At 44.9% G+C, this 26401-nt stretch overlaps 1 protein-coding gene across 1 annotated transcript in view; it reads left to right on the top strand.

Annotated features, from left to right (window-relative positions):
• Window positions 1-23986, top strand: part of arhgap35a (Rho GTPase activating protein 35a) — a 66460-nt gene extending 42474 nt beyond the window's left edge. The window contains exons 2-7 of the mRNA XM_080007506.1: window positions 1119-4968; window positions 12850-12991; window positions 18494-18571; window positions 19805-19936; window positions 21677-21782; window positions 22655-23986. Coding sequence (XP_079863632.1) covers window positions 1225-4968; window positions 12850-12991; window positions 18494-18571; window positions 19805-19936; window positions 21677-21782; window positions 22655-23192 — 4740 coding nt within the window. The 5' untranslated portion in view covers window positions 1119-1224 and the 3' untranslated portion in view covers window positions 23193-23986. The remainder of the gene's footprint in view (window positions 1-1118; window positions 4969-12849; window positions 12992-18493; window positions 18572-19804; window positions 19937-21676; window positions 21783-22654) is intronic.
• The last annotated feature ends 2415 nt before the right edge of the window (window positions 23987-26401 follow it).

Below are 26401 nucleotides of genomic sequence, written 5' to 3'. Positions count from 1 at the left end.
GCATGTGTCTGTTTTCTGCAATAGCTAAATCCCCACTTGACTTGATTGAACTGCTGTTGGCGGAGAGACAGCCAGCTGCAGTCCTAGATGTGAGATAATAAGCCACTGCATGTATGGAGATCCAATGAACATAGCAGTCAACCCCGGAATGCTCTTCTGTTAGAATTGCATAGAAATGTGGACGTTTAGTTTAATGGAAAGAAATATAACATACTGTGTGTGAAAAATATAAACGAAAATAAGGTGGCACTTTTTGAAGATGTGAGATGAATTTGACTTCTTGTATAAGAAAATGATGCCTCACTTACACTCTCTCCTTTTTGGAGTTATAAACCATGTTTTATGAAATTGCAGGGTCAGCACTATCACTGTGTATTTTCCAAGATATTTATATATGTCCAAGAAAGGACCTTCCAAGGGAGCAGGTAGTGATGTAATGTCACTGTTGCTGCTTGGTTCCCCCGCTCTGTAATCTGAACAAGACCAGGTCGGGACTGACGTGCAGCATTATCCACTTTATGGCTATAGATTCAGTACCACACCTGCAGTTGTTCTCATCTGAACTGGATGCACTGAACGTATATTTCCAACGGGACGTGTCCATTGATCACAGGCTAATATACATATATGTATATACATATCATCATACTGTAGACTATATATAATATATTTCTTCTGGCTCTGTGCCTTAGTCTCAAATATGTTTGAGCTTCCATACTCAACCCAGCAGAGGGTATTTAAAAGTAAGTGAATTTCTTTGAATTTCATTGTATCCCTATTCTGCTATACTGATTGTTTTCCTCACCCAATTAAAAAGTGCAACATATTCTCTTTGATATTTATTCCTTTTCTGCTTCTTTATTATGCAAAATTGCCCGTTACTGAGCTGCAGCTGGGTTGAGTAAAATATATCATTCTGGCAGCTTTGACATTGACCTCAATCTTTTCAGGAAACATTCTGTGGCGAAATGGGATCACAGATTAAATATTATTAACAACACCCAGGCACACAGTGGGAATTTAGATGAGGCACTATAGTTATTCTGTTATAATTAATTGTGAGAAGTATATTTTGCAGTAATTATATCCCTCCCTTTCTCTATCTTTCTCTCCTGCAGGACCAGACCCTGTGAACTCCTCTTGCATGGAACCCTTGGTGACTTGGCAACCTCCTCCTCCCCATAGCGCCTGTGGCCAACATGGCAGGATGAGCCTCTGCCAACGATGATGATGGCCAAAAAGCAAGATCCCCGGGCACCCACCTACAACCTGGTAGTGGTGGGTTTGTCCGGCACTGAGAAGGAGAAAGGACAGTGTGGAGTAGGCAAGTCTTGCTTGTGTAACCGCTTTGTCCGGCCCAGTGCAGATGACTTCTACCTGGACCACACCTCTGTCCTCAGCACCAGTGACTTTGGTGGACGTGTGGTAAACAATGACCACTTCCTGTTCTGGGGGGAGGCCAGCCGGACGTTGGAGGAAGGGCCTGATTCCCGAATGCATGTGGTGGAACAGACAGAATTCATTGATGATCAAACCTTCCAGCCACACCGCAGCACGGCGCTTCAACCATACATTAAAAGAGCAGCCTCCACCAAGCTCTCCTCAGCTGAGAAGTTGATGTACTTTTGCACAGATCAGCTGGGGCTGGAACAGGACTTTGAGCAGAAACAAATGCCTGAGGGCAAGCTAATGGTTGATGGCTTCTTACTGTGTGTGGATGTCAGCAGGGGTATGAACCGTAGCTTTGAGGATCAGATGAAATTTGTCACTAATCTGTACAACCAGCTAGCCAAGACAAAAAAACCTGTGGTGCTTGTTCTCACTAAGTGTGATGAAGGTGTAGAGCGCTACATTAAAGACTCGCACACCTTTGCCCTTGCTAAGAAGAACCTACAGGTGGTGGAAACATCAGCACGTTCTAATGTAAATGTTGACCTGGCCTTTCTCACATTAGTTCAGCTCATTGATAAGAGTAGGGGCAAGCCAAAAATAATCCCATACTTTGAGGCTCTGAAACAGCAGAGTCAGCAAATTGCTTCAGCCAAAGATCGCTATGAGTGGCTGGTTAACCGAATTGTTAAGAACCACAATGAGATATGGCCTAACATTAATCGCCGAATGCAAACCTCCACTGAGTACAAGGACTACGTCTTTCTGGAGGGGACTGCGAAAGCCAAGAAACTCTTCCAGCAGCATGTCCATAGACTCAAACAGGAGCACATAGAGAAACGTAGGAAGTCTTATCTTAGCACTCTTCCACAGGCCCTGTCTTTACTGGTGCCTAAGCTGGATGAGATTGACCATCTGAGTTGGTCCGGAGTTCAGAAAGTCCTGGAGATGAAAAGAGATTTCTCCCAGTGGTGTGTAGTTCTGGATGACACACCTTGGGAAACCACACCCCATGTAGATAATATGGAGGATGACCGAATTCCACAGGACCTCCTGGAGACCCCGGCTGCAGAGGCGGTGTATGAGACTCATTTGGAGCAGCTGAGAAATGAGCGCAAACGGGCAGAGATGAGATGGGAGTTCAAGGAGAAGTTGAGTGTCTCCCCATTCATCACTGCAGGAAAACCCTGGGAGGAGGCCCGAAGCTTTATCATGAATGAGGACTTTTATCAATGGTTAGACGAAGCTGAGTATTTGGATATCTACAATAAGCACCAGAAGGAGATCATTGACCGGGCCAAGGAGGACTTTCAGGAGCTGCTTCTTGAGTACTCTGAGCTGTTCTATGAGCTGGAAGTGGATGCAAAACCAAGCAAAGAGAAAATGGGCGCCATCCAGGAACTGTTGGGAGAGGAACAGAGGTTTAAAGCATTGCAGAAGCTGCAAGCTGAACGGGATGCCCTGGTGTTGAAACATATCCACTTTGTCTACCACCCCACCAAGGATACCTGCCCTAATAGCCCCCACTGTGTAGATAGTAAGATAGAGCAGATACTGGCTTCCACATTCCCCACCCGATATGCCTCACCAGACAGTTTAAGATTGGAGGGTGGGAGGGCTGAGAGAATAAATCTTGTCATTTTGGGCAAGGACGGGTTGGCTAGAGAAATGGCCAATGAGATAAGGGCACTATGCACAAGTGATGACCGGTACGTGTTAGAGGGGAAGATGTATGAGTTAGCACTCCGACCTATAGAGGGAAATGTACGTCTGCCTGTCAACTCCTTCCACACACCTACCTTCACACCGCATGGCTGTCTGTGTCTGTACAACTCAAAAGAGTCCCTCTCTTACGTTGTGGAAAGTATAGAGAAGCTTAGGGAATTAACCCTTGGCAGAAGGGAAAGGGAAAACAGCTTAACTCAGCTTCCACTGTCCCTCCTGCTTGTCACCAAGAGGGGGGTGGGCTCCATTGGGGATATAGGTGGGGAGACAGCGCAGACTCTGATCCACCAAGGGCAGCAGGTGGCAGGTAAGCTGCAATGTGCCTACCTAGACCCTGCCTCACCAGGCGTTGGCTATGGGCGTAATGTCAATGAGAAGCAGATCAACCAGATGCTAAAAGCTCTCTTAGAATGCCGGAGGAGTTTGGGCAGCAGCTCCCCTCCATTACCCCCTCCATCCTCTGCATTCAGAGACTCTCAAGCACAGCCAATCCCAGAGGCAGACTTGAGAATAGTTATGTGCCTAATGTGTGGCGACACATATGACCTAGAGCAGCTCCTGGCTCCCTTTCTGGGGCCCCAGCACTGTCGTCCATCTTCTAGCCTAAGCATTGGCACCTCTGTTCTTTTGGAGCTCAATGTTGGAGCTCAAAGGCAGAGCATTGAGCTCTCTCTACTGTCCTTTCACTCTTCATTCTCCCTTCGCAAAAGCAAGCTTGTCCACGGATACATTGCTGTATACTCTGCCCGACGCAAGGCCTCTATGGAGACTTTGTGTGCTTTCCTCTGCGATGTACAAGACATAATCCCAGTGCAGCTGCTAGCAGTAGGCGAGAGCCAGATGGAGCTTTCAGACTCAGAGTCAGCCAGGGAACAGGTTACCCAGGGAGAGGAGCTGGCCCATGAGATTGAAGCTAGGTTTAACACAATAATATGTGGGCATGGTGGGGTAGTAGGGGGACTGCATAAGATAGACCTCTTTCAGTCCTTTCTCAAGGAGGTAGTGGAGAAGCGCACCATTGTAGAGGCCACACACATGTATGACCATGTGGCCGAAGCTTGCACCAATGAGAGCATCAGTCCTCGTTGTGGTTCCCCGAGTCCAGTTAACACTCTCCTGGACTCAGAGGATGACATTGACCCGTCGCCACCATACCCAAGCCTGAGGGAAGACAGTAGCCTCAGCTCCAACATGGGAAGCTTCAAGCTCCCAGATCTGGACTCAAGTGACGCCTTTTCAGTCATCTCTGATATCAGCACTTTTGAGAGCAAGCTCAACAATAAGGTAGCTCCACAGGTGAAACCCAAGCCTGTCCGTAAGGTTAACCTTGGTCCCTACATGGACCAGCAGCAAGGGGGCAGCAATCGACGCTCCCTACCCCAAGCTGTCACCTGGGCTGCAGGCAGTGATGGCGGCTATGACCCCTCAGACTATGCTGAACCCATGGATGCTGTCAGTAAACCTCGACCAACTGAGGAGGAGAATATTTACTCCGTCCCCCATGACAGCACGCAGGGCAAGATTATCACCATCCGCAATGCCAACAAAGGTCACTCCAATGGCAGCGGTGGGGGGAATGGGTCTGACAGCGAGGCAGACAGCAGCTCACTAGAACGCAGGAGAAAATTGTCCGCTATCGGGGTTAAACCTAAGTTTTACAGAGACAGATCTAAACGGCTTGGGAAGTTCAGTAGTTTCAGGACGAGCTTCTCCATCGGCAGTGACGATGAGATGGGTGGCCCACCTAAAGCTAACCAGGATGAGCTGGGAGGGGCCCACAAGGACAACTCCATCAACGAGGAGAGTGAGGACCCTAAGAGGAGGAACATCCTCAAGAGCCTCCGCAGACCCAAGGTAAATATGTGCATCTATATAAGTATGCATTTTGTCTTAATATAAAGTGCATGTTAAAGAAGCACTATGTAACTTTTGGGATTTGGTACCCCTACAGTTTCTGAATACAAATGCACTTTTACACCGCTGTCGTAAAACTTGGTCCGGTGTCCGAAAATAAGTTATTTTACCAGACAAATTTGAACCTTTTCTGTCTAGTTTCAATGTCTATTTTACAAACACAAATATATTGTACACTGTTATACATTGTACAGGTTACAGCGACCCTTGCACGGACATAGACCCCTTCAGGAACACTTAGTCCACAGCTCCCCCCATGGCTCAATGAAAGTGAGGGTCAGTGCGCACAGGCTGGTGCAGGTGCCGGCCGCACCACAGGCACGTCTTATCCACGTTGTCATTGTATGAGCATTATTAACGGAAAGCTTATAGTTTATAATTTATAGTTTTTTGTTTTTTTAATATACATTTTACCAGGCAAAAAAAAAAAAAGATTTACCGGACCGAACATCAAGGAATTGATGTAGTGCTGTAAAACGTAATGCACTTTTCCCGTGGTTTCGTACCCTAACACAGAAGTTACATACTGCAAGAACTAGCGTTCGGGGGTGGGTGGGAATGAAAGGGGTGCCATTCTCCATATTACAAAACAGTGTACCCTCAAAATTATTCTGAAGCTGTTATTTTATTGTATAGTGTTGCCTTAAAACTGTTGTAAATTTTAACTGTTGAGTTATCCTACTTTAGTAACTTTGTGAAGAACTGAAACGTTTTAAATTAACAAGAAAATGTGTCTAGGAGACCTGAATTTGGCAGCAGTTGGGAAATGAAATTCAAAATTGCATCTTTTTTTTTTTTTTAATTGATTCGGTCGATAGCTTTTTTTTTTTTAGTATATAACATATACACTACTCACAAAAAGTTAGGGATATTTGGCTTTCGGGTGAAAATTAAGGAAAATGTAAAAAGTTCATGCTACATTGATATTATATCATGAAAGTAGGGCATTTAAGTAGAAGCATGCAATGGTGGTTTCCTCATCTCAAACAATTTATTGAAACAAAAGCCAACAACAGTGGTGGGTTTACCACAACAAAAAATGTCAGTGTCTCAATAACTTGTCATGTGCCCTTCAGCATCAATTACAGCTTGACAACGACGTCTCATGCTGTTCACAAGTCGACTTATTGTCTGCTGAGGCATGGCACTCCACTCTTCTTCAAGGGCGGCCCTCAGGTCATTGAGGTTCTGGGGTACAGAGTTACGAGCCTCTACACGCGACTCAGCTGATCCCATAGGTTTTCTGTGGGATTCAGGTCTGGGGAAAGTGCAGGCCACTCCATTTGAGGTACCCCAGTCTGCAGAAGCCGTTCCCTAATGATGCAACCTCGATGAGCTGGAGCATTGTCGTCCATGAAGATGAAATGAGGCCTGTGTTGTTCATGCAGGGGCACAATGACTGGATTAATGATGTTATTCAGGTAGTATGGGCTTGTCACTGTACCATTCACAAAGTGTAGGGCAGTTCTGTATTTACTAGACACACCTGCCCACACTGTAACACCACCACCACCAAAGGCTCGACTGGTGACAACAGTGGCTGATGCATAGCGCTCTCCTTGACGTCTCCAACATCATTGGCGGCCATCATTTCTGCTCAACGTGAATCGACTTTCATCAGAGAACAGCACTGAGGCCACTGGTACCTCGTCCTGGTGTAAATGCTCCCTGGCCCATGCAAGACGATGAGGCCTGTGCCTGGTGGTGTGGTCAGGTACCCTTGCAGGTCGTCTAGCACGCAGACCACGCTGATGTAAATGGTTTTAAATGGTCTGATGTGACACATAGGTGCCTCTCACATCCCTTAAATGTGCCTGGAGTTGAGTGGCATTCATCATCCGGTTCTGCAGGGCACTGTTCAAAATGAAGCGCTCATCAGTGTGGGAAGTGGCCAAAGGACGTCCACTTCTATGCCTTTCTGTGACTCTTCCAGTCTCTGTATCTCTGTTGGAACCTGCTGATGACACTCTGTGACACTCTAAGCTCAGTGGCAACTTCCCTCTGAGAACATCCTGTTTGAAGCCTCATAATGGCGAGGTCCTGTTGATCAGTTGTTAGGTGTCGTCTTGGTCTCATGATGTCAAAATGTGAACAGCATGATGAAGAGGACTGTTTAAATACCAATTCTAATTGAACCAGGAAATGTATTAATTGATTCATGGATCAAACACCTGTTGTGAATTTTGCCGTTCAGCTTCCTGTTAGAAAACAGCAGGTTGTGCAAAAAGTACTGAAACATTGAACAGTTGGACATGTGCATTCAAAAGTTTAGAGAACGTCAAATTAAGTTCACCTGTAAAGGTTATAGTGCATTTTTTACATTACATTACATTTTCATTTAGCAGACACTTTTATCCAAAGCGACTTACAATTGTTCAATCACCGACGGACGCAGCCATCAGGAGCAATTAGGGGTTAAGTGTCTTGCTCAAGGACACTACAGCATGCTAGCAGGAGGAGCCTGGGATCGAACCAGCAACCTTTAGATTACTAGACCACCAGCTCTACCGCCTGAGCTACCATCCCCGCGATTTTAGGCTCATCCTGAAATTTTACCCGAAAGCCGAATATCCCTAACTTTTAGTGAGTAGTGTATATATTTTTTTTAATTCTTACTCTACTTTGTTCTTGCTTTCATTCCACCTTGTCAGAAAAGTGTGAAGGTTTTTAGTAAAGACAGAAATGCTTTTGAAACGATTTTCTCCTCCTAAATTAAAGCGTTAACGAGTATTTAACTGCTTTTTTTTCCATCCATTGCAACCTATATGACTGAAAAAAACTATTGTGCTACTGTATGTTGTGGTTTTATAGACGGCTCTGTGGGAGCCCTCCACATAAGCTCAATCATCAGAGAGAGTAGGGGGAAAACTTCTGCCACTGTACTTCTGTAGCCTAGCAGAAACCATTTTAATGAATAGGGATAAACTTGTGTACTGCTGGCCAGCTTGTTTGTTTGCGTGTGGGCGTAGGACAGTGTCTGTCTTTGTGTGTGTTGTATGTGTTTTCCGGGTAAATTTGGACTCCTTTTATATAACTCATAAGATTCTTACGATATTTCCTGACTTTTTTCAAGCTCCACAGAGACCTGCGACTGCTAGTTATGTTCTCTCAGACTTTCTCCTCTTTCGATGTCTTGTTCTGTCCATTTGTGTGCTTGGCTTCTTTGGTGTCTTACATATTTCTACTACATCACAGTATTATTATTTTCCTCCCTTTGATTCATACAGTATTCCTCTCACATTCCTGTTGCACATTGTTTTGTTTCCTCTCCCTTCCCATTCTGTTTTGTAATAATATACCCTGGTGGCATTCTAACTTTCTCAATCCCAGTACTTCCACATGTTCGCTCCGTCTCCTGTAACTCCCTTCTCACTCGATTCCTTCTATTCTATCCTGACGCACGCACGCACGCATGCACACGCATTGCAGTTAAACTTTTGACCTTATATTGTTAAGACATATCAGCCCCACATGCCATTCATTCACTCAAAGGGCCCGACGCAAAAGCGACAACCAAGTTAAATTCTCTTGTGTTGTGTGTTTGTGTCTGTGTGTACAAGATGTTTATCTTAGATAACTACCAGAACTGTCAGTTGGGTAATAGTGGTGGGCCGATCAAACAGTCCACAGTTTACCAGTAACTCCGTAGAAAAACTCAGTTCGGAAGCTGCGCCTTGTTCAGTCTCCTTGCTGGTTCTTCCGACACATTCAAAAGAATAATTACACCTTTTCGAGTAACTAACATGCTTCATGCGTGTGTGTCGCATGAAGTTGACTTGTCTAAAAGTCAGAATAAATATTGTTTACATGATAAAAAAATAGCCATTTGAAACCGCTAATCAAATTCTTCAATAACCAATTCTTATTTTAAATGCACTGACATGTAATGATAGCAATGCTGTTGGACTTTAAAACTAGTAAATATGGTTTGGTAGGGGCATATTTTGAGTTCTGGTATTGGGCTGATTTTTTGGGATGATTTTATTTGCCATTTTGGGCTGGTTTTGTCATAGACCTGGCAACCCTGTGCAGCGAGTTTAGCAAGTCCGTAACCGATAAGGGGTAACCGACACCGGGAAAACGATCTTCCGTACGCCACACTTCAGTGCAAATTATGTCAACATATAAATTCAATGTGAACATTAATAAAATAATAATCGGGTGTAGGCGCCAGATGTGCTTGGCCTGGCGAGCATGCGTGCTTGTAAATTTCATTCATATTTTAAAGGCTGGTTATAAGATTTTGTATTTATCTGTAATGTAGCACAGTGTTAACAATTTTAATGATAACATTTTTTCTCAGCCCTGGAACTCGTTACCATTTTCTGAAGTCCCAAAAACATGTATTTAATTGATTAAATTAATATCTTAAATGTGCGACGATTAGCCGACTAATCACTTGAACTAACGACTAACACTCTACTAGGAAAATCTTTAGTCAGGTGCAGCCCTAGTTCTTGGTGAACTATCTCAAAGTCCAGTGTGTTTTTACATGTATGTACGTATTTTTTTCTATGAAATAATCAGTTATAAGGCTGGGGTGGTAGGGATAGTCTTGAGAGATTAGTCTGTCCATTAAAAGATACTCGCTATTTTTCAACCCTGGCCCTTTTGAAATGTTGGTTATCATTTACAACTGCTCTTAGCAGAAACGCTTTACTATTGAGAAATGTGGCGCTCTGCTGCAGCTTCTCACTGTGCTTAAATGCAGTCCAACGCGGAAAGCCCTAAAGATGTTTTGAATAACAGAAAACACATTCAATCAATTGCTGCAATACATCCAAGGCATAACATTGGCTACAGTAGGTTTCCAAAAGGTCCTGCAACTTCCTCTTTCTCATCTCTTACATTAGCATAGATGTAGCCTAGAGGGCTGATTTGCAAAAGAGTCTGTAAAACTGTGAAAAACTATGCAAAACTAAAACAATGCAGTTTTGGACCATTTTCTGGTGTTCCATATTAAGGCTGTCTCTCTATATTTCTCTTTTCTGTTTAACATGTTAGTTTTAAGACTTGAGAAACTGTAGCAGAGGTGGTAATTTTCTTCATAGTTTGTCTCTTTTTTTTGTCACAGTTTATAAATGATGGGAACCAACATTTTAATAAGTTGTAGAGTTGAGTAGGGCTGAAAAATAGCAAAGCTATCCTTTAATTTGTCATTCTGTGTCAGCAACCACCTGCCCTGCCAGGGTACTCGAGCAAGTCACCAAATCCTATAAGGCTCCAGGGGTTCTATCCTGTAGCTAACCCTGTCGGCCTTGACCCCTACCCTGGAAGGCATAAAGAACATTTCCTTTCCTAAAAATATTCATTGTTTTGCATAATAAACATGGACACTCAACAAGACAACCAGAGCCACAGAAATGTAGATCATTGCTGCTATCATTACCAGGGTTGCTCCCTGAAAGTCGACGAGTCGAATCATCAGTCAGAAACACTGCGATTCTTCAAGTTGAGCAATCTTTTTTCAATAAGTGTGAATTACAATAAGAGGATAAATCAGCTTCTATCTGATTTATCCTCCCCCGCAGATGACAAATAGTCTAATATTTGCATTGAACAGCCGAATCCGATAAAACTGACAAAATTCTGAGTTTGGTACAGCCCTAATCATGACTATAATTGGTAATGCTGATTTTGGCTTCAGTGCTAGGCAGGAGCTTCAATGGTACACGACTAACCATTATGAGTTAATTGGGACTCTGACAAGGTGACCAGGTTTCATCAACCATGGGCAGACGTCTATAGATAGGGCTCCTTTTCTAAATCTACTGCAGCCTGAAATCTCTACTCAGTGACTCATTATTGAGCCTTTGGTTCAGTGCAGGGGAAAATGTTTCTATTAGTGGCCAAGATTGATTCAAAATCTGATTTTCAGCTTGCTTTGTTAATGGTTTTATGGTTATAAGGCAAGGTTTTGGATGTATGCAGTGTACACTGTTTGCCAGCCCAGGCCTTAGGGTGATGTCTACTGCTTTGAGGTACTGTGGAGAGCAACAAATGGCAGAAACTAGACCCTGTGTCCCTGTTAAACCCCCTTTACCTCAGGCTATGACTGACTGAGTGGAATTTTTCTCTCGCTCTCGTGCTCTCACACACACACAGCTAGATGCCGGAAACATTTCCTCTCCCTCTCCTGCAGCTTTTTTAAAACCCCCTCATCCAGCAAGTGGAATGTTTCAAATTCCTTAGCCACCGAGTTCCATTTTAATGCCCCCCTATACAACCAGAACAAAACAAAATGAGTATGGCAGAACGGCCCAGACAGAATTGCACTGGGGAAGGAAAAATCAAGCGAGGAAGACGATCGCTATTGAGAACGACTGTAGGACTAGGGTGGGGATTATTGTCTCAAGTACATTATGTTTCAGCATATCGTGTGATGCGTGTATATGTGTTGTTTCTCAATGCATGTTTCTTTGTTTGTCCTGTGTGGCAGCGGTCTGTTTTGTCTTCTCAGCACAGGCGGTCTATCCTGCTGCACTCAGCAGCTAAAAGGAGCATCCAGAAGGCAAGAACTGCAGGGAGAGAGGTCACAGAAAATGAAAATAGAGGAAAAGAACAGTGGAAAAGTGGGGAAAAGGAGAGAAGAGAGGGAAAAAAAAAATGGGGGATGAAGGGGGAGGCATAAAGGCAGGCTGCTAAGCAAAGATAGAGCATGCCAACACACTACACTGTGTGATAGCGCGCACAAATAAATGGTGTTCTCTGACTCGGGGCTATACTCGAAAACCGTGGCTGAATTATGACGACACAGCCCAACACCACCAAGGATAAAAAAGCTGCTGTGTTGTAGCGTCACGCCCTATTACTACTCTTTTGAACTGTGTGTGTGTGTGTGTGTGTGTGTGTGTGTGTGTGTGAGTGAGAAACATGTGCACAGATGCTGGCACCCATTTCAACTTCATCGCTACTGATGGGTGCGTATGCCCTACGTTGAGAAAGGAGTGTCACAGTCTTAGGGGCGTAAGAACCCAGCAGGTACCAGTAGAACTAAAACCAACAAATGTCTGATAAAACGGTGAAGAAAGACGAGAGGTGAGCTCCTGTTCGCTTACTTGGAACAAAATTAATCTAAACAGCAGGGAAATACATTTTGTGAAAAGGTCCAAATTGAGCCAGGGAGGAAGGGGACAGTCAAGAGGTGAGCCCCCGTTCATTTGTTTTGTCTCTCTCTGGAGTGTTTGTGCTCTAGTTTTACCATCAGTTAGTGTCTGTTGTCAGGGAGTTTGGCGGAGTGGAGCGGAGGGCAAGCCGAGCTCTTTTCTTTTCTGCCTAATGAGCGATGCGCTGCCCATTCCCTCTGCCTGTCTGTCTGTCCGCTTGCCTGTCTGCCTGTTGGGCCTGCAGAACTAGCCAGCCATGCAACCCTTCCTCCCCACCTCGCCTGCCAGTGCAGAGCCTCGGGGGGCTGTGCAGACCTACTAGAGATTCTGCCCTCTGAGCCTACGAAACATTCCCGCTGAACGCAGTTAGAGCCCAACGCAATTACCGCCGCTGCCTCAGCGATACTGAGATGTTGTTGTAGGGGTATGGGAGGGAGGGAGGGAGGGGGGGGGTAAGAGAGAGGGGGGGAGGGAGGGAGAAAGAGAATCATATGGTCATTAGAGAATTGGTTCAATATTAAAAAAAGATATTGCCCAACTGAATCACTCCCACTGTGAGAGTGCAGCGACCTCGAACGCCAGTTAGTGCTGAATTTCCTACCTACGTCAAAACTGGAGAAGTCAACCACTTCCCAAGGATGAAATAACACAAAGTGTTCTGTTCTAATGCCTCAAAAGAACTCTCGCTTTCTCGTCTCTCTTTTTCTCCTTCCAGAAAACTCGTCAGAAGCCCAGGCACTCCATTTCAAAGCCCATCGAGAGCAACTACTTTGGCGTCCCGCTGGTCAATGTGGTCACCCCCGAGCGGCCGATCCCGGTCTTCATCGAGAAGTGCATACGCTTCATCGAAACGACGGGTAAGGCCGTGAAGTTGAACTGCCGCACGCCGCGGACATGTAAAGACACCATAAGGCTGCAGCGCTCAAGGTTTCAAATGTCGAGACGGGCTATGGCGCTTTCTAAATCGGCTCTTTTCCAACCTGTCTCTTTTTTTCCTGCTTTTATCCTTATTGGTATGTTAAAGAGAGTTCACTTTTTCCAGAATTCTGCAGCTCTCTGTAAAACGGGACACACACACACGTCTTACACCCACAACACAATTCCAATGGCAGTCACGGTCAATGACAGCACCATTACAATAACATCACAAAATAAAAATGATGTGTTATTATGTTACCAATGGTTCTCTCTTGGAATTGGTTCCAAATGTCTGTGTGGTACATGTTCCTTTGTGCGTTGGTGTCAATGGAGGGCAGTCGAGGCTGGCAGAATGAAACACGGATACAATTTAAAAAAATAAGTACTTGATATTTATGACCATTCGAACCATTTGCTCTTTCAGTTATTTACAATATTAGCCTACCCAAATTGTTACTTCATATTTCTAATTTGCTTTTATACTCTTGTGTTATTACCGTAGAAACGGAAGATGGCAACATCCTGTTCTCTTCTTTACAGTTTACGGTCATTCTTTGAATTGGCTTGAATTCGTTTGATAGTCTTGATGTGCAAGCTTAGTACCTATTTCTAGCCCCTCCACTCCTCTCCTCTGGCTTCGGCTCTCCTCCGGGAGTGGGTGCGCAGATGGGCCTGGCTAGCCTCTCCCGACCCTGCTAGCCTGGTGCCCAGATGCTGACCCCCCCCCCCCCCCCCCGCCAAGATGTTCTGGTGCCCTACTGCCCCGAGCCGCTCGTCTGCCACTCAGTCTGCCACCAGCTGTTAGAGTAAACACATTCCTTCCACATGTTTGATTCTGATTTTGATACCAAGGTGGAAAAAAAACAAAACCCTTTCATTCCTTTGTATGGACATTCCAATAAAAATAGCGTTGTGTATAGCCTTCAAGTATTCAATATTAACCAATGTGGCATTTGGATTGATGGAATTGATGGGTAAGGACGATAGCCTACTGTGAGCTCTAGTCATGCTTGAGCGTGTGAAGATAATAGTTGGTCATCTGAAACAAAAATCATGGTAAAGATCATTTCACTAGTCTAGCATCCCACCTCTACTTTAATATTTAATAATCAATAATTGTCTCCACACCTGTTTGATTTAGTTGGGGGAAACAAATGGGTTAATTTAAGTCAATCAATAATTCAGTAATTCATCAGTCCAAAACGGATGAAGGAGTTCTTGACCATAGATTGACGGCTTTCAGTCTAAATTGGGAAGGGGCTGGAGATTACCACAAGACTCGCTGCTTTAGACCGTAGACAAGTATTTGGTGGAGCAGTCGCTGCAGGGAAGAGGAGTGTAAATTTCCCCACCCTCGACTTGGTACCATTTCCGTTAGGGTGCGTTGCGGGGACATCGGGCACAATTGTACGTTCACCTGCCAGCTGTGTGGAGTCGTAGAGGGAAGGAGCGGACAAGGAGAGGTAGAACGAGTGGTGAACATTCCATCTCCGGAGGCAGAGAGTGTAGGACAGGTTGAAAATGATGACACTGATTTAATAACATTGGGTCGGCGTTATTGCGTCCGGGGACGGGACTCTGTCCCCCACTCCGTCAGGTGAGGGAGAGGGGCGGGGAGCGTGGAAGCCAAGCGCTGGTTTGTAAGTACGTCGTCAACACAGATTGTATAAACGATTGCATCTACTCTGGAACGGACTATCCCTTGCCCCATCTATTCCGGCATGTGTGAAAAGGTGTAAGACGGTAATGTTCTGGAATGTAGCTGCATGTGTGATTAGTGCCGAAAAGGTTACCCCAGTAATTTACCAGGAACTATCTGTGAAAGGGGCTTTACTGTATCCTGCACTTTCTCCAAAAATGGACTGTACCGGGCTTAAAAAGGTGACACTGACTTTCTATTGTTTGTTGTTTTTTTTCAGTTGTTTTTTTGCAAAGGATTGTCATGGCTTATTGAAATAGACCGCCAGAACATTCCACTGTAATCTCTTTCCTGATTAAAGATTTCCTCTCTATTCGTGGATTACTGAAGCCTTTGAAAACTTCCAGTGCCTGCATTAAGCTGCAGTATGGAGGTTGGTCTGGCAAAGGAAATATATCACCTCTGGTTTGTTCCAGGACAGGGCTCAATCTCAGTTCTCGCAGAAGATCTTTTTAATACATTTTTTCATTCATATACATCCATGACCTTTCATAGTGTTCAGGATTGAAATAGGTAAACCTTTAGTTACGAATTTGATAAATATTAATATATATTCTCTCCGCTTGTTTATTCTATTCCTCGCGTGTGCGCGCGCACGCTGGTTGTCGGGTTCTTGATGGTAATGTTCTGCCCTAAAGCTTCCTTCTTGCGATCAATATCACATAGTAGGATATTAGAAGAATCTTTGGGATCGGCTCTTTTGTGTGTGTGTGTGTGTGTGTGTGTGTGTGTGTGTGTGTGTGTGTGTGTGTGTGTGTGTGTGTGTGTGTGTGTGTGTGTGTGTGTGTGTGTGTGTGTGTGTGTGTGTGTGTGTGTGTGTGTAAGCTTGAGTCTCTGTGTTTGTTTGGATTGGAAGCAAGGACACAAAACTGTTGTCTCTCACAGCCTCCAGCCAGATTCAATGATAGTATTATGCAGACAGAAATACCAGCTAGTTAGTTAGCTCGCTCCGCCCACCCAAGCAAACTGAGACACTCCACATGAATACATGCAGAGACACTTGTATCATCAATATACATTTAATTTTGCACATAAAAGTAGAAAGCATTGCAAATATGCTGTTGTTGAACGCTAGACATTTACAATGCACATTTATAAGCCAATATTGTACCAAGCACAGTATATGACTATTTAAGCTTCTTCCACCTATGATGTCTCCTTGTCTAGCCACTGGCTTTTTCAATGGTGCCAAACGTTTCTCATTTTAAGTCATTAAGCTATTATGTGCTCTAGCTTGTATATATCTCAAGGTGTCCACTATCTGTTTCTAAGTCTTTGAATTATTCTACTCATCATTTTGGGCCTTATCGATTTTGGCAAGACAAGTACTTTTATCAAAATACTCATATTGTTCATAAACATGGCTTACATTAATATTTTCTCTAAATATCAGCGTTCCCCGCCGTCCTAGGCACCCCGCAAGCTTGTCCCTTTCCTCTTTATGTCCTTGATAATTATAGGAGTGGATGTGGTATTTTGTGTTATTTTCCAAGATTATTTTTCGGTGGGGAAAAAATACTGTAGTATAACATCAGTCTCCACCGAACAGTTGTCTAGTCCCAGCTAGCTGCACTGCACCAGTCCCATGGGTGCTGAGGCAGGGAGTGTATGTAAGAATACTTGGGCATATCTGCTGGCTTTAGCAGTCTCCATAGTGACGTAAAGGGCAGCACCCTGAGCAACTGCTTGTCTCCGGTGACCTATGAAATCAGCCTAGAGTTGATTGACCCTGGGACACATTGCAATTTGGTATGATTTCGGAGCAGCTGGCCTGTCATACAGATGGAGTTACTGTCTCTTATGTACCAAATATTAATACTTATGTGTGTATGTACGTGTATTGATAGTGCTCGATTGGACAGGATCTCAGAATTTGATTTTGATACAAAAGGTCACGATTTGATTAAATCCGATATTGATGAGATGTCCCATGATATTCTATATCGATATTTTGACATTTTATACATTATGAGAATTACTACTTTTTAGTATACCATCTGAGGTACATTGCAATGATATTTAATGACCAAAAAGAGTCTTAATACAGTAATTATACATTTAAATGCATGTGTAACTATGGTGGTATTTAACTTAAATGGAAAATGGTCCAAACAAAGTGTCGATGTTACAATTTTCAAATCCATTCAGAAATGTAAAAAATATAATTTAATTGTAGCTGCAGCAACCCTATTTGTGTGTAGCTGTCAAGTTGGTGTATATACCAGTCATTTGATGTATATAAAAAAACATTCGGGCAAAGACAATTTCTTTATACGATGTGCATGTGATTACATGACAAATACCTTTTTCTGGCTTGGATTTTTTACCGGGGCTTTAAGAGCTACATCATCAGAGGATGCAGATTTGTTTGGACAATTGTTGGCCACAGGAAGTGCCCTTGTTTGGTTTGACCCCAGGAAGTTCTCGTGTTTAGTTTGACCCTGGAGTAGGCCAACACTGTTGTCCTGACATATTCACAGTTCAGGATTCACCTCTCCACCTAAGGTCTGCTCAGCCCTCTTTTCAAAGTTATACTCATGCTCTTTCCTTCCATGCTGGTTTTTTCTCATCCTCTCCTTCCTCTTCCATTTCCTGTGACCACTTCCTTTGTTTAAACCCTTTAAATTTCTCCATGTCGTCTCCATCATTTCTCAGCCCTGCTCTTTTCATTTTATTACTTCTACCCTTCCGTTTTCCCTCTCTGTTTTTTCCTCATTCTCCCTTTCATCAATCTGACCCTTAACTCCTAAATGTCCCCAGAATCCCCTGATATCTCTCCCATCCCTCGGTGGACTCAGTCTTATCCCCTGCTTTGAAATGTTCTTTTTCACCCATATCTGCCTCTCCCCACCTGCTCCACTCCCCCACTCCCTATCTCCCCTTCATCCCTGTTTTTCCTGGTGTCTGGCAAGAAAAGCTTTTGTGGGTAATTGATTGGTAGAAAAGAGGGATCGATGCTGTGCGCCTGGACAGAGGGTTCTCTCATTTCCTCTCTGCCTCTCTCTATCTCGCCGCCCTCTCTCTCCCGCTGCCACTCCCTATCTCTCTTCCTCCCTCTGGATCGCTCTTTGTCTCCTTGTGCCGCCACATTAAGTGTTAAGATAGGGAGGGGGGAAAGAGAAGAAACAGAGTGATGAGAATGAGAAATGGATGGTTATCTTGGCTTTACTGGGGGCATGGAGAAGTGAGGTGAAACTCATTCTTACACCCCCCTCACATATATGCTGTTATACTTTTCTTCTCACTCACTCCACTCCTTCCTATGCCTCCTTCCATCCTACATAACTTGAGTTGAAATTTGCCCGCGGTGATGATATACGACTGGAGGTGATGACGAACGGTGTTCAATTATTTGGAAACACACTTCTTCCACTTTCCATCAGTTAATTTCAGTGTGAAACATGATACATGAAACAAGTGTTACATAGTAGTGCACGGTGCACCCATCAGGTGTGTTTCATCAGTTCAATAAATAGGGGTGATATTGGGCATAGAGTGGTCATTACAGCAGCTTCAACAGTTCTGTCCTTGCGGTCCTGCAGAGTTCAGCTGCATTACCATATTTGGTGTGTTAATTATCTATAATGTTTCTACAGCTTTAAAGTGACGGATGAAAGGCAATGTTGATATTGGGTGATTATTTCTATGACCTATGAATATCCACAACTGAAAAGTTAATAACCTTTCACTTCCTCTTTCCTTTCTTTCTGTTTTTCTTTTATTGGCTGTTGGCCTCCATCAGGCCTGACCACAGAGGGGATCTACAGGGTCAGCGGGAACAAAGCAGAGATGGAGAGCATGCAGCGACAGTTTGACCAAGGTGAGTGACCAAACACACACATATTCATACCAATTTAATCTGCGGTGCATATTAAGGCGTATAGTTCAGTAACCGTGCTTTGCATGCATTAGAAGGCTGTGGAGGTGCCACTGGTGTGCCCTGTCTCTATCTGTAAGCCGTTTGTAGACTGGATCCAGCTAATTAACTAGGGAGCATCTGGACCCATCAATTCTACAGAGGGAATTGGCCATCGCTTCCTTTGGACCATGCTCCTCACTATACCATCTTGTGTGTCGGTGTGTGTGAGAGTTCACGTGTGCATATATGCACACGTGAACATGTCCATGTATGTGTGGGTGGTCTGGGGAGTTAATTACATAGAGATTGGTTTGGTTAATGAAGCATGTTCACTGGTGTGTGTGTGTGTGTGTGTGTGTGTGTGTGTGTGTGTGTGTGTGAGTGTGTGAGTGTGTGAGTGAGTGAGTGAGTGTGTGTGTGTGTGTGTGTCTGTGTGTCTGCCTACTGTTAATTTAACTTTTGTAAGTGTGCACACCTGGCTGATGTTGAATCCAACTCAGATAATCAAAGCTGAAGGTCTGTGTCAGATGGTTCTGAACCAAAGGCCAAGAGTACAATCCAATTACACCCGAAACTACAGCCCAGCTGTCCTGTCGCCATGTCGATGACACTTCATCAGCTTTTTAAAAGGCGTAGATAACTGGGTACAGGGAAAGTAGCATCTGAAGTGCTCAAGCAACTACTGGAGCAGTAGCTCCTGTATGTCTACTAAAGAATCTCCTTCTCATATCTGTTGTGCCCTCTTTGTGGCTCTCAGCTTCTCGTGCTACCTTTTTATAAAGAGAATAAGCATTCAGGACTTGACTTTTTGAATTTAATCAATTTATCTTGCTCATTCACCGATCTGAAGGCTAGCAGGATTGTAAGAGAGAATAGTACATTAGCTCTAGATCTTTGTGAGCTGTAGCTGCAGGGATGATATCGCAAACCTTGCCGGTCGGTGTAGTAGGGCCTGGGATCTTGCAAAAACTCTAGTTTGCTCAATAAGTCAATAATTAGCTGAAGTTTATCTATAAATCCTTTTATACCAAATGTGCAGTGCAACATATACATATACTATTATTTTTGCACCCAGAAGACATTAAGGATATTCATTTTTTGTGTGCCTTTTTCCTTTGGGCTCCTTATACATCCTGTCTATCTTTATCTGTCTATCTTTATCTCTTTCCACAATCACCATCCTCACTTTCACAGACTACAACCTGGATCTGGTGGAGAAGGACTTCACCATCAACACGGTAGCGGGAGCCATGAAGGCCTTCTTCTCTGAGCTGCCAGAGCCTCTGGTGCCCTACAACATGCAGGGAGATCTGGTGGAGGCCTTCAGTAAGTCCTGGGGCAGGGGGGTTTAAGTTGCTGTTAACTGTCTTGGTTTCAGGTAAACAATGCAATCATCAATATCTAGCCTAGAGTCAAACTTTTCTCTTGAACGCTTAAAAGCTAATAAGTTTTGCTCGGATGCCTGATAATGAAATTTAGAGTTTCGAAACAGATGGCCTTTTTTTTTTTTTTTTTTTAAACATACGAAAAGTGGTTGACAATGAGGTGACCATACCACACAAGATGGTTGACAATGGCCCAAATCTGGTTGTCCCGGGCAACCGGAGAACCATTAATGTTGAGCCCTGCCTAAAATCCTTTCCTTCATTTTAACTTTCTTCACCTAACCAGCAAGTCTAGCGGTAAAAAAATACGTCCAGGGGGAGAATTGGATTTTCTATTAAAAAAAAAATTTTAAAAAGGAAACAAAAAAAAAAAAAGACCGAAAAAAAAAAAACCCCTTCCAGATGGTTTGGGCCGGGGGATGGAGAGCGTGGGGATGATGGGATATAACGGAGGCTGCATTGGGCAGCGGAGCCTGAATGAAGTCATGAAGAAGCAGTCGTATGTGAGATAAACGTGCAGGCCCCTCCCTCCAGCAGAGCCTCCCTTTTTCTCTGTGCGCTCTAATCCTTCTGCATGGAGATTTAAGGCGTAGCTTAGTCTAGCATCGCAGCAAAGAGATTTACCCCCCAGGCCGGAGGGGTTGCCGTCACTCACTGACAAAGCTGTGCGTGTGTGTGTGTGTGTGCGTGCGCATGCGTGTGTGTGTTTGTGTGCGGCCCAGCAGTAGCTGTTGAGGTGTAGGGGAGAAAAAGTGAAGGACGGGATCACAAGCAGAAGAAGATAAGAAATACGATGTTAACAGTGAAATACTGGATCGGTTTGATACAATACTAAACATTCCTCCGTTGATAATTGTGTTGTTACAGTGTTGTAATTATTGGTGTTATAATTATTGGTGTTATAATTATTGGTGTTTACACTGCAGGAGGAATTGTTCTGCTTTTGGTTTTCACTCGCCCAAAGTTCAGATCCGTTCCTGATCCACACTGACTTTGGAGGAATATATATTCTTAGATCATAAATCCTGTAGAGGAAGAGAAAATCTGGGGGTCTCTTTTCTCTCTCCCTCTCTCCCCCCCCACCCCCTCCCTCTGTCCCTCTGCCTCAGCACAGCATCTTCAGGGACAGTGGTGACGTCAGCTTTTCTGACTCACTCCCTACTTTAACCATTACGTGTGTGTGTGTGTGTGTGTGTGTGTGTGTGTGTGTGTGTGTGTGTGTGTGTGTGTGTGTGTGTGTGTGTGTGTGTGTGTGTGTGTGTGTGTGTGTGTGTGTGTGTGTGTGTGTGTGTGTGTGTGCAAACCCCATGCGGCCTGTGTGCAAGATGTATTGTTTTTGCTATCTGTAAGGGAGTGTGACTGCCGCTTGCGTCGCTTCTTCTCCATCTTTTTGTCGTGTTGTGCATTTGCTGGGTGTGCGCGGCATCTCAAAGTCCCTTTTCAAAACCTCGCTGTGCGCCTGTGCCAGTCGGTGGGATGTGTGAAACTCAAACTGTTGTTGAAGGAAATGACCATGTACTTGACAGTCTTATGTAGAGAAGTGAATCAAATTGCTTCCTCCGTGCTCCTCAGCCCTGCTCTGTGCTCCCAGACATCCCATTTTAAAAAGTTTCCCTAATCGTCCTTTTTCGCGTTTTTTTTTTTTTTTGTTGTTTTTTCCCCCCCCTCTCTTCCTCTTCAGAGATCAACGACAGGGAGCAGAGGTTCCAGACGATGAAGGACATCCTGCGGCGCTTCCCCAGGGAGAACTACGAGGTCTTCAAATACGTCATCAGCCATTTGAACAAGTGAGTGGGGAGGGGGGAGGGGGCCGGAGGCGCCACTGACTGCACCACCAGTCACACAGTCCCGCGACCCAGTGGTGACATCACAGAAACGCGTCCAGGAGCACAGCACACAGGCGTCGCACTGTTTCGGTCACTGGTCGTCAGATCGGGCGGTTTACGGTTTCAGGAACCAGGAATTTACTTCCTGGTGCTTTGGCCTCTTTCCACAAGAGGGACGTCATTTTTGTAATTGGTTCCACTCCATGGTTCCCGCAAGCGAGGTGGTACTTTTTCAGGGGAACCGTCGGGGCGGGGTCTGCAGTACTGAGTGAAGCCGATTCCTCAATTGCAAGCGCCGCAATAATAGTGGAGCGCACGACCAGCGTTTTTTAAATACCGATAATCAGCTGATTTAACGCTCAGCACTCACTGCTTGCTCTTTGTACCATTGTATCGCAGCTGGACTCTCATTAGCTGAGAAAAATGTGTAGGGAACACACAATCGTTATGTAATGAAATTAAAAGATAAAAAATTGTACTCTTGATTGAACAGAATAGAGGAGAGACATAACAGAAAGCTCTAATGAAACGTGAAGCTTGACTATCAGGGTGGGGCTTCATAGATGACTGATGGCGAACCAGGCAAACCTATAATAGCCAGGCTATATAAGAGAAGTTAATTCTCTTATATAGCCTGCATTGTTCTTAATTTAAGTTAAAATCTTTCACAGTATGCTGGCATATTTAATGTGATTCCTCCATTCTATCTAGGTTTTTAGTAGACTGCAAGTTATTAAAAAAGTAAATTGGTTATTTTCATGAAACTTTTATTAAAGTGTGGCTTGACGGTTGTGATGCTTCATGGGGCAACATTTCCGCTGTCGCTCCACCAGGGTGAGCCAGAACAACCGAGCCAACCTGATGACCAGCGAGAACCTCTCCATCTGTTTCTGGCCGACGCTGATGAGGCCCGACTTCACCACCATGGACGCACTGACGGCCACGCGCACCTATCAGACAATCATCGAGAGCTTCATTCAGCAGTGCTGTTACTTCTTCTACAATCAGCCGCTGGCCGACGGCCTCCCGGGCTCCCCGACCACCACCCTCGGCTCGGGCGGGGGGACCTCCGCCTACTCCTGCATGGCCGGAGGCTACTCCTCCTCCCCGACCCCGTCGCCGGCGCCCTACGTCCTCCCCGCCACGCCGCCTGTCATCCCGCACTACGGCCCGCCGCTCCACCACCACCACCACCACCACCACCACCAACACCACCTCCACCATCAGCACCACCACCACCACCAACAGCAGCATCAGTCCCCGCCGCAGTCTCCGCCCCCCACCACGCAGTCCCCCCTCCCCGCCCTGCTGCCCCCCTCCCTGCACCCCCACCACCCCCACCACCCCCCTACGGAACAACACACGCTGTGAACCAGGGTTCGAGGGACAGTGATGGAGAAGAGAGGCTGAGATTCAGAGACGTCTGGGCGGAGGAGAAGAGCTTTTGAAGGTTGGAAAGAAGCAGAAGCAGCGGAGAGATTGAAAACAGACGGAAGGAAGTTGTCGGGAAAAAGATGCTCGGAGACAGTGATCGACATGCAGTATGTGATGAGGAAAACGAGACATTATTGTTTTGTGGGGTTTTTTTTTTTGTTTTTTGGGGGGGAGAGAGGAGCTCTGGGATCTCCGTTAGCTCCGTTACTTTGGGAAACATGGACACAGGGACACTTGGAGAACCTCAGAGACAATCGTTTTGAAGGGCAGGCGTTAGCAGCTCCACACCACTGCATCCCTTTTTCTCTCTCTCACTTCATCGGGACCGATCCTCCTTGCCTTAGAGTACCTCCATACCTCGCGATAGAACACACACTCACATGCACACACACACAGAGCGGAATTCATTGTGGGAGTTAAAGGAAGAGGCCGCTATTTTTGTTTTATATCATAAGGAGGCAAATTGAGCGATTGAGTCTTTTCAATTGATTCAGTATTGAGAAAATAGGCAAAGGTTAAAAAATAATTTTCCTTTAACAACTCCTGCTGGACATGCAGACAGTGCAGGAAAAAACATGGACTTTTTTCGGGTGTGCATCGTATCGGGCTTCCTAGCCACGATGGCAGTTACATACAGTACATTCACAGACAGACGCAAAGATGCCCACACCCAGTGGCCAGTGTGCCTGCCAGCGTTTTTGTTTTTTTGGGTTGTTTTTTTTTTTGCTGTTTTCTGGCCCCTCTGACCTACCTGCTTCACCTCCCCACGTCCCAGAGACCCCGGCTTGGGGAGAGAGAGAGATGAACAATGGAGGCCTGGACCAGAGGGCGTTCAACCGCTGTCGAGAGGAGACCCGCTTCACTGCTCACTAAGGAGAAGGACTCGTCCGCCGACGCTCATTTCAACATTCCGATCTATCGGCGTGCACGATCACACACACACACACACACACACACACACACACACACACACACACACACACACACACACACACACACACACACACACACACACACACACAAAGTTCATCCACTTATACACACCTCACGCATGGATGTACAAGTTTTAGTTGCGACAGTAAGATTTGTAGAGGCAGGAAAAAAAAAAAATCTCAACCAACCGGATCTTCTAGGAAACAGAAAGGCGGGTGCTCCTTGGGGTTAAGAGGATTTGTGTAGTTCTATTATGGTAGTTCTATTTTTTGGGGGGTTTTCTTATTGGGATTCAGGTTTCTTCCTTTTTTCATGCACTATCCTTTAATGCTCCAATTGTTAATTTAAGAGGATTGTCACTCAGAAATCTGGACTTAATTCAGTGGCCTTGGTGTGCGTGCAAATGCTTGCGTGTTTTTTTTTGTTTTTTTTTTTACGTCTGTAGGTTTTCGTGAGCCCTTGTGTTTTACCGATGTGATGAGGTAGATTAAGTATGCCCAACGTCAGTCTTGGGACATTCTTTTCCATTGCTTCCGTGGCTTCGCTGAGGCAGCGGCGGTTTGACTTGTCGGCTCGGTGCTAGATCGGATTACAAGGACCTTGTTTTGAAGCACTTTTCGGAGCACTTTTTAGGCACATCCCAATTAGACGCTACCAAGAAAGAAGAAGACATTGACTTTAACCCATCAAGTCACTGACATCTCTAGGAGCCCAACACTGACATCTAGAGGAGAAAATGTGCACTGCGGTCATGACCCCACCTGCTGACTGCATGGGTGTACCGGAACAGCATTTCCCTGCTTTTCCTATTATTCTATTAGTGATATTGTCTACAGGTCTCTTTATTAGATGCCCAGTGAATTTAAGTGCCCGCAAGGCGCAGATACTTTATAGAAGGTTATAAAACACTGTTCCAGATCTTATGAGATTACAATTTTGACGTGTTTCCGCACCCTCTCGCCACAAGGCAGGCCTCCCTTCAGTTCAACACACAAGTGAACGATATCGCCACGCATTCCTGGTGCTATTTTTTCACTTCCAAACACAATCTGTTTACTCATCATTCAGCCCCTATATACGAGATGCTAGCATCGTATTTCCAACTAACAGTTAAATATGTGAGCCCGAGCTTGCATCACAGCCCACATCGGGCTCAGACCATCACAGATCTGTGAATTTGCCGTGATGAAATCAGTTATAACCACTGCTGCATGCATCAGTAAATCCACTTGCATCACATTATACCACTGAGCGCAGAAATTAAAACCATTTTTTTTTTTATGGAGATTCAGTGAAAGTTCTCATAATGGAACCACTGCGCCGCACTTTGCCACTGATGTCCTATTCTGTCACTGCATCTGAGCCCCTCTCTGTCTCGATGAGACGATCGGGTCTGAGTGAGGGCAGAGCGAACAGACAGTCCATTCATCAGGCGACATGACTGGGCCGGAGCATCCCAGAATTCCATGGCAGGCTCTGCCTTCACCCTAGAAACCAATGAGTTTGGGTTCCAGGAGCATCGCCGAGGCTGATTGAATAAATTGGCATTTGTATCTTTTTTTTTTTTTTTTTTTTTTTAGCGTGTGTGCTTGAGAGAGAGTGTACGTGAGCTTCTGTGTTTTTTAACCAGCACTCACCAAGGTCATTTCCTCATTAATTTGACTGGAATCACATTGGTGTACGTCTCAAAACCATCTGTGTAAAACGGACGATCTTCAAGCTAATCACTTAAGTCTTATCACAAACCCCCTAAAGATTTTTTTTTTCTTTTTAAACCATTCAACACTTCTTACGAACACTTTGTGTGTAACTTTAGGAGACCAAGAGTGTGTGTTTTCTCGAGTGTTGAACTTGGCTTACATCCCAGTTTGCTTTGCTCAGCAGTTTTCCAGGTACACCTGAAGAAGAGGAAGGCGGATCTCCTCGCCATCACTTTCGGCTCTGTTCCCCTGTTAGCTGGACAAGATTATATACACACACACACACACACACACACACACACCCTGAGAGAGAGAGAAAACGACTAATGGGAGATGGGATGGGGGGAGGGGCTTGGAGACGGACAGACCGTCGTTTAAAGGGGATTTTCATTATTTGGGATATGGAGGGAGGAAGGGGTAACCACTGGTACTTGTGTGTGAATGCCAGCCAGTAGTGTTGCCGATGTAAATCCATGTGTTAATACTGAACCGACTGTGAGGCAGCCAAAGACT

Source organism: Zeus faber (genome assembly GCF_960531495.2).
Source record: "Zeus faber genome assembly, chromosome: 9".
NCBI classification, from domain to species: domain Eukaryota; kingdom Metazoa; phylum Chordata; class Actinopteri; order Zeiformes; family Zeidae; genus Zeus; species Zeus faber.
The sequence above is the reverse complement of the archived record's forward strand: the minus strand, read 5'-3'. Positions and strand labels throughout refer to the sequence as shown.